Consider the following 9,198-nt stretch of genomic DNA (forward strand, 5'->3'; position numbering starts at 1 on the left):
TTTTTTTTTTTGGGGGGGGGGTCAGTCATGGGGCTTGAATTCTGGGCTTGAGCACTGTCCCTATGCTCTTCAGCTCAAGGCGAGTGCTCTACCACTTGAGCCACAACATCACTTCCGATTTTCTAGTGGTTTATTAGAAATAAAAGTCTTATGGACTTTCCTGTCCAGGCTGGCTTTGAAACAAGATCCTCAGATCTCAGCCTCTTGAGTAGCTAAGATTACAGGTGTGAGCAGCCACTGGTGTCCTAAGTTGATTTTTTAAGAAAAAAAATTTTTAAGTAAAATTTCTACCCTCAGGCGCTGTCATGAACTTAAAAACAATGAACAGTGGATAAGGATGGAGACTGTGGTGGGAATCTCAGATATTCAGCTGCCTGATGGTCTTTCATTCCTCTTTGTTTTCAACTCTATTTCTCCTTTTGGCTTTACTTTCCTGGGAAAGTTGGGACAGCCTAAAATATTATCAAGTAGCTTCCTAAAAATGGCTTACCCTCAGGCAAAAGTACTTTCTAGACATTTCTGAAACTGACTCCTTTAAGTGATTTTTGCCAAGGTCTCTCTGGAGACCTTGGATGTCCCAAGAGCCAAAGAAAAGCTGAGGTATAAACAACATAAAGTGACGCTCCTCCCTCAATCCTGTTACCCAATGCCTTCCTTCTGAATTCTCATAACTAGTATTTCCATGTAATAGACAAGCCTGGGTTTAAAACATTTATATAGCTTGTGTAAGATCACAAAACCAGTGACAAGAAGACACTTTAAATCCAAGACACTGTTTATACCATTTATACCAAAGTAAACTCAACTGACCTTATAGCATATTTCTTTTACTTTTTTATTATAATTTAAATTTTCCCGTTAGGCTTATTAGAATTAAGACTATTTAATAAACCTCAAAGGACAGAACATGAATTTTGTTCTTTTGACACAGGTAGCCCACGCTAGCCCTGAACTTGCAATCCTACTGTCTCAGCTTCAGTCTCCCAAGTGCTGTGATTATGGACTATTATTTTTTTATTCTTTGGTGTTGGCCCGGGCCTTGAACTCAGGGCCTGGACGTTATACCTGAGCCACTTAGCTCAAAGCTAGAGTTCTACCACTTGAGCCACAACTTCATTCCAGCTTTTGTGGTGTTTAACTAGAGATAAGAGTCTCATGCATGGGCTAGGAAGGTGGCTCAGTGGTAGACTGCTTGCCTCGCATGCATGAGACAGTGGGTTCAATTCCTCAGCACCACATACATAGAAAAAGACAGAAGTGGGTACTGTGGTTCAAGTGGTAGAGTGCTGGCCTTGAGCTCAAGAGCTCAGGGACAGCCCCCCAGGCCCAGAGTTCAAGCTCCATGGCCTTTTCTGCCTGAGCTGGCTTCAAACATGATCCTCAGATCTCAGCTTCTTAAGTAGCTAGGGTTATAAGCATGAGTTTTATCACTTGTGGCTTAAGGAATATGACAATGGTCAAGATTTTCTGAACATTTCCAGAAATCTTCCCAGAAATAGTATTACTAGGAGGGCAAATAAACTCCAAAAGGTCAGGGATCACATTGTCCTCCCAGTACACTTGCTATTACTACTGAATGGATGATTCTCTACCTTTCTGTTGGTACCACCTTTTGGAATCACATGTATAGAAATACTTGCAAAGAAAAAAACAAAACAAAAGGCCTTCATTTTCTATTTTTTAGCCAATCATGGGGCTTCAACTCAAAGCCTGGGCACTGTCACTGAGCTGCTTTTGACCACTTTGAGCAAATGTTCCAATTCCAGTTTTCTGGTAGTTAACTGGAGATAAAGAGTCTCTTGTCCTCTCCTGCCTGGGCTGGCTTTGAACCACGATTCTCAGATCTCAGCCTCCTGAATAGGTAGGATTACAGGTATGACTTACCAGTTGTTGGGCACAAGTCCGTATTCTACCTCAACCCTCTTATCTCAAAAAAAAAAAAAATTTGTATGTGTGTACACTACACACACACACACACACACACACACACACACACACACACACACACATTTATTTCTTGCCTTACTAAGTAGTATTCCCATGATAGGGTGTAACCAGTTTATTCACCTATTGGAGAGATAATTTGAAATAAATGGGTTAATAATACCACTATCAGGGCTGGGAAGGTGGCTCAGTAGTAGAGCGCTTGCCTTGCATGCATGAGGCCCTGGGTTCGATTCCTCAGCACCACATAAGCAAAAAAAAAAAGCCGGAAGTGGCACTGTGGCTCAAGTGGTAGAGTGCTAGCCTTGAGTTGAAGAGCTGAGGGACAGCGCCCAGGCCCAGAGTTCAGGCCCCACAACCAGACCCCCCCCAAAAAAAAAATAATACCACTATCAACATTCATAGGTTCTGTGTGAACCTGGGCAGGGCAGGGAGAGAATGTATGTTTTTTTGGTGGTACTGGGGTTTGAGCTTGGGGCCTCCAACCACACCCAGTCATTTTGCTTTGTATTAGACACTGGTATACATGAGTGTAATATGGTTCTGAGCACTGCAACTGAGGAAAAATTTCACATGCTCAGGATATACAGTTAAACACTCTTAAATGATTCAAATTTACCTATACTATGTGTGATAGTGAGCTTGATCATCCATTACCTTGAAATTAAAAGAGAGCTATATTACTATCATAAAGATTACTATTGCACCTTATTTATATATTCATCAGTCATGGGGCTAGAACTCTGGGCCTGGGCGCTGTCCCTCAGTTCTTCAGTTCAAGGCAAGTGCTCTACCACTTGAGACACAGCTCCACTTCCAGTTTTCTGGTGGCTAATTGGAGGTAAGAGTATTCTCATACTTTCCTGCACAGGCTGGCTTTGAACCATGATTCTCAGATCTCAGCCTCTGAGATTAGCTAGGATTACAGGCATGAGCCACCAGCACCCGGCTTTGCTGCACATTATTAACACCATTCACCAAAAACTAGATCTTATTTCATGCTCTTTATATTAATACTGTAGATGTCTGATTTGTTTTTCCCACAACACTGCTACATTCCACAAGACATGTTGACTTTCATCAAATCTAAAATTTTTACTTTATTACTTAAACCATTATACACCCTTTTGAGCCTAGATTATCATTAACTTTTACCTTGCTTTTGGGGAAGCATACTTTCACAAAATTAAAGATTGGGAAATAGCATATTATTACTTAAACACAATAGATCGTAACAAGACCTGGGTGCTCTTCCTGAGCTCTTTTTGCTCAAGGTTAACACATGATTAATGCTCTACCACATAAAAGCCATAGCTCCACTTCTGGTTTTTTAGTGGTTAACTGGAGACAAGAGTCTCATGGGGACTTTGCCTGGGCTGGCTTCAAACTGTGATCCTCAGATTTCAGCCTCCAGAGTAACTAGGATTACAGGCTTGAGCACCAGTACCTGGCTCAGTATTAGTCTTATTTTTAACTAAGATTCATCTGCCAAGATTCATTCATGTTGTTTTATGTACATATATGTAGTTCATTCATTTTCACTGATGTATATTTTGTAACTCTCAGATTATGATGAAACAAAGTACTGTTTGTGTACAGGTGTACCATATTATGAATGAGATAGTCAGGTACAAAAAATATTCATGTACAGGTTTCTTCTGGTATATTCTTAGGGATGGTATTGGTAAAGGAATGTCCAACTGTTATCCCAAGTGGTTGTACCAATTCACATATTATCCACAATGTGTAAGAATTTTAATTCATATCCTTTCAAGCCCTACCTCATGTCTGACTTTTGTCAATGTACTGTTTTCAGTAGTCTAAAAATATTTTTAAAAACTTATTCTTAAAAAAAAAAACTTATTCTTTTACCTGTCTTATATTCAACTTGTTAAACTGAAAAAGCAAGTTGGAATCAGTTTGGAAAATGCAAAAAAAAAAATCAGTATTAATTGAAAACTACTGTCAGCTTTATAGCTTTATTCTCCCCTCCTTCCAAGGACATGGCGTAGTTCTCTTGATTCAAATCAAGATCTGCTGGTGACTGTTAATGTATTCAAAATGTTTACTTTGAATAGGTAGATAACTAAGACTTAGCATGTCTGTAAATGCTAATTGTCATGACAGCTATCAACTTGGCCAATCAGAAGTCTATACTCAAAATCTACATTCCTTGGAATCATCAATTTTTTCCTATCCTACAATAAAGATGAAAATTCATTCATAAAATGTATAACAGTAGAGCGCTTGCCTTGAGAACTGAAGAGCGCAGGGACAGCACCCAGGCCCAGAGTTCTAGCCCCAGGACCGACAAAAACAAAAACAAAAAATGTGTAGCAGGCTGCTCTGGGCAGCACTCTTTAAGGAATAGGTGAGGCACTGTTAAACAAAGTTGACAAATGAACCCTACTCTGGTGGAGCTGACAAGCCTAGCCATGAAGAAGGGGTGGTGACACACATGACTATTGGATAGTTTGCCACATATGAATAAGTGCAAAATAAACTAGGTAACGGGTCAGAGAGAGTTGTGTAGGTAGTACTGGCAAAGGTGGTATGGCAACTCTTCCCATTCCACATAAGGTGCCAGACCACCCTCCTTACACCACCTCCACAGCTCTCTAGGATCCTTTCCTAGTCACAGCCCTTAAATTAGGCTCTGCTGTTTCCCCCTCCTCTTGTTTCTTGACTTCTTTCATCTTTACTGCCTTGTTAGCAATGTGGTATTTTCCCACAGATTTTATGTTTTGTTTTTGTTTTTTTTGTCAGTCACCGGGCTTGAACTCTGGGCCTGAGCACCCTCAGCTCTTCAGCTCAAGGCTAGCGCTCTACCACTTAAGCTACAACACCACTTCCGGTTTTCTGGTGGTGGTTTATTGGAGATAAGTTTCATGGACTTTCCTGCCCAGGCTGGCCTTGAACCGAGATCCTCAAATCTCAGCCTCCTGAACAGCTAGGATTACAGGTGTGAGCCACCAGCGCCCGGCTTATGCTTTTTTCAACTAGAGATTACTCCTACTTTTGAGACAGGGTCTTAATATGTAGCCCTGGGTGGCCTTGAGCTGATCTTCCAACCTCAGCCTCTCAAGCCCGGAAAATACAGATATTTGCTACCATGGCACACTTTACAGCTTACTTTCTAAAGTACAATTGTGGTAGCACTATAATAGAGGAAGGGGGAAAGAACTGTTGGAGGGAGAGAGGTACCAGGTGCATGAATCCAAGTGCAAACTGATTTCAAATCCTGGATGATTTCTTAGTAATTATTACCTTAGCCAATTACTAAACTATGTGCTGATAGTCTTTGTGAAGGTTAGATATTTAATGTGAAGTGCTTAGGACACTGCCTGACATAAAAAAAGGTTAGCTATATTACATGCATTTTTATCAGAGCTTAAATACTCTCTTCTCAGAATCCCATTTCTTCACTTTTTTTTGTTGTGACTTCATTGCAACCCCTTTTCCTTTTTCCAGATTATTCAGAAATACCTTAAATGGGGCATGGTGGCACATGCCTGTAATTCTAGCATTCAGTGGATGAAGGCAGAATAGTGAAGTCAAGGATAGCCGGAGCTATACAAAAAGAACATATCTGAAAAAAAATTTCCAACCCAGTGCTACCAAAAAAAAAAAAAAAAAGCTGGAAATGGAACATGTAATTTAGTGGAAAAGCACCTGACTAGTATGCACAAAATTCTGGGTTTAATCCTAGCACCAGAAACCATTTTTAAAATCTAGGCCAAACACATATGAAGATTTATCCAAAATTCCACACGTAACAATTCAGTTGTTTCAAGTGAGCCAATATCAGTTCAATATCATTTCTCCAATGAAATTTCAGTTTACTTTAAGAAGAAAATCCAAGTTAAAAAAAAATTTTAAAGAGCTGGGAATGTGGCTTAGTGGTAGAGTGCTAGCATGCATAAAGCCTGGGTTCAATTCCTCAGTACCACATAACTGGAAAAAGCCAGAAGTGGCACTGTGGCTCAAGCGGTAGAGTGCTAACCTTGAGCAAAAGAAGCTCAGGGACAGTGCCCAGGCCCTGAGTTCAAGCCCCAGGACTTGAAAAACAAAAAAATAGAGTAACAAATTAGTAACAAGTTAGGCTGCTGAGAATAAAAATAGTAAGTAACATTTAAGGGTTACCAGCTTTTAGAAGCCATCTTTTAAAAGATGAGCATCATAGGCATTATTTAGAAAGGCAAAAATACAACTTATGTTTTCATACCTTATCATGGATTTATAATTAGAAGAAAACTGTGCTGGGGCTGGGAAGGTGGCTCAGTGGTAGAATGCTTGCCTTGCATGCATGAGGCCCTGGATTTGATTCCTCAGCACCACATAAGCAGAAAAAGCTGGAAGTGGTGCTATGGCTCAACTGGTAGAGCACTAGCCTTGAGCTGAAGAGCTGAGGGACAGTGCCCAGGCCCAGAGAGTTCAGGCCCCGTGACCAACAACAACAAAAAAAGAAAAGAAAAGAAAGAAAGAAAACTGCTGCTGAGAAGTTATCTAATGAGTTTAGGTCAAAGAAACTACTAGTGATTTTACATATACATCACTTAATCCTCTCAATTCACCAACCTACTTTACAGATGAAGTTACTGAGATTCAGAAATTTTCCCAAGATGGGGCTGGGAAGGTGGTTCAGTGGTAGAGCGCTTGCCTTGCATGCTCAAGGCCCTAGGTTCGATTCCTCAGCCCCACATAAGCAAAAAAAAAAAAAAAAAGGAAAAAAACCGGAAGGGGCACCGTAGCTCAAGTGGTAGAGTGCTAGCCTTGAGCTGAAGAGCTGAGGGACAGCGCCCAGGCCCAGAGTTCAGGCCCCACGACTGGACCAAAAAAAAAAAGAAATTTTCCCAAGAAAACTAATTTAGGCTAGGTTTCCAAACTAAGCTGAAAACCTTAAGTTATTTTATTCTCCTTCATTTAATCTGAGTGAAGACTTAGAAAACTAAAACCAACAACCTTTAACACACTGTGACACTGTCCACAGGTACATGCTTTCAGAATGGTCCAAAACAGCTGGAGTTTACTATTTACAAGCCAATTTGAAAAATATAATGCAATACTTTCCCTCAAAGAGCTTAATGTTAGAACAAAGAAGAAATTACAACTTGAACATCTTATAAAAGCAAAGCTCTGAAGTGAAAGTCTAAATTTACCTTAATGTCTGCTTCTTGACCACGTGTTTTGTTTGCTGTGTTTTAAAACCCCTCACCAATGTTGGGAAAAATAAAAGAAGGAAATGGTGAACTGTGTACACTTTATCAACTGTTCCATCTACTTATTCAGAGTTGAAAGCATGGATTTTTACTTGCACTAGTAAAAATTTAGGTATCAAAAGACACTACAACAACTGGAAGAAGGATCATATGGCTTGGGGGGAGAAATTTGTATCTGAATGTTTGGCAGTGTTAATCAAAAAAGAAAACCTAGTCTACAGATAAAGAGAACAAAGAAGTCTACCATTCCTAATTTATTTCACTCAAGCTAGAAAACTAGAAATAGACCATGCTTGAGCAACTAATAATTTTTGTTCATCGCACCAAGGAACATCACACCAACTTGGGAGTTCCTAACCCGCCCATCTACCGTCTTATTTCACTGTCTCCAGGGTTATTTTCCCCCTTGAATGATGGTGAATACATGTTGTGAAATAAAGGGCAACGAACTTTTCTGCCCCAGTAACAATTCTCATTTTCATCGGCCGAAATCGGAAATGAGATTCGGAAAAACTGAAGGTCGGATTCCCACAAGTCATTTCTGCCTCGGAGTAACTTAAGCTCCAGTTACCATTGAGTATGGCCTGTCCCCATCGACAGCGGTGCGCTGGGAAGGGCATTCCTACGGTCCCACGACCTCACCTCGGCCCTCCCTCCACGATCCTTCCCCGCTCGAACTGTCTTCACCTCCTACACCCTCGGTCCAGGCGCTCGCGGCCACTCGAGAGCAAGAAAGAAGGCTTTCCTTTTGGGAAAAGTGGCGAGTTAGAGGTTCATTTTTTTGAAGGATCTGAACCCTCGGAGCAGGAGGAGGAGGAGGAGAAGGAGGCAGGGTTGGGGAAGTGGGCGGGAACCGGGGCACTATCCATCAAAACACTTCGCGCTAGGAGATGGCTTAATAAAAAGTCGTCTTCGGGCCTCCACCGCGGCCCAGAAACCTCCACTCCGTACCGGGGTGGAAACATGGTCTCCACGCTCCCGAAGGATGGAACCAGATAGGGAGCCCTTGATGCTCAGGCTCCGAGGGGGCGGGAGCAAAGGAACAAAGCCGCGGCCATCCCTGGCCTGATGGCCAGGCGACCCCCGGGGCCCGCTTACCTGCCGTCAGCAACTGCATGGCGTGAGTAAAGGACGGATCGAGTGAATCCTTCTCGGCCATGAGTTCCGGCAGGTACTTATTCTCCGTTTCCATCTTGACCGCGGCTGTGGCCGAGGGAGGCAGCAGCGGGGTCGGTGCTGGACCGCCCACCGTCCCGTCTGGGCCCGTGGCCGAGGGCGGCAGCAGCGGCGGTGGCTGCGTGGCGGGCGAGGCCCGGGCGCCCCCCCGGACTCCTCCTCCCCGGGACCGGTGAGGCAGCGGCGGCTGCCGAGACGGCGGCGGACGCACCGAGGGGTGGGCACCTGAGGGGTCCTTGGAGCAACTGCGGCCCGAGGACCGGGTCATGCGCGCGGCAGGGTCGTCCCGGCGCTGCATCGCGAAGGATGTGGGGCGAGCAAGCGAGGAAGCGACGCAGCGGCGGCAGAGGCCCGACGGCGGTTGGCGGAGGTGGGAGAGCCGGATCGACAGCGACCGAAGCCGACCCGAACGACCCAGCGAGAGAGCACCGGAAGTGAGGCGGCGCGCGTGCGCAGCCTGCCACCGGCACCGCCCTAGAGTTTCTCCGCGGAGAACAAAGTCCCCAGTAGGGGTAGTGCGCATGCGCATCACCGGGGCGCCAGAAGACGTCGCCTCTCGCTTTACTTTTCCGTCTGAGCCTTCCGGACCAGAGCTTGGCGCGCGTGCGCGGGCTGCCGCAGACTTCCTTCGTTTTTCTTTCCCACGTGACTCCGCGCTAGCGGTGCACTTGGCCCCGCCCCCCTCTAGGGGAGCTGACGGGGGTGGTGGAATGTCTTTGTCTGCGCGCCGGCCTGCCGAGTGTGGGGCGGGAGACTTGTTAATCCTGGGCCACGCCTCCTCCAACGGGCGGGCCGTGGGGTCGCGCAGCGGGGAGGCTCGCACCTAGAGGCGGCAGGGAGGAAGCTGCCGGCCGAAGCC

At 44.4% G+C, this 9,198-nt stretch overlaps 1 protein-coding gene across 1 annotated transcript in view; it reads right to left on the reverse strand.

The window, feature by feature from the left end:
• The window catches only part of Khdrbs1 (KH domain containing, RNA binding, signal transduction associated 1), a 30,641-nt gene extending 21,712 nt beyond the window's left edge, over positions 1 to 8,929 (reverse strand). Inside the window, exon 1 of the mRNA XM_013020632.1 lies at positions 8,262 to 8,929. Within this exon, the coding sequence (XP_012876086.1) occupies positions 8,262 to 8,868 (607 nt within the window). The 5' untranslated portion in view covers positions 8,869 to 8,929. The remainder of the gene's footprint in view (positions 1 to 8,261) is intronic.
• Between the last annotated feature and the right edge of the window lie 269 nt (positions 8,930 to 9,198).

This window comes from Dipodomys ordii, unplaced genomic scaffold (genome assembly GCF_000151885.1).
Source record: "Dipodomys ordii isolate 6190 unplaced genomic scaffold, Dord_2.0 Scaffold51, whole genome shotgun sequence".
In the NCBI taxonomy this organism is placed as follows: Eukaryota; Metazoa; Chordata; class Mammalia; order Rodentia; family Heteromyidae; genus Dipodomys; species Dipodomys ordii.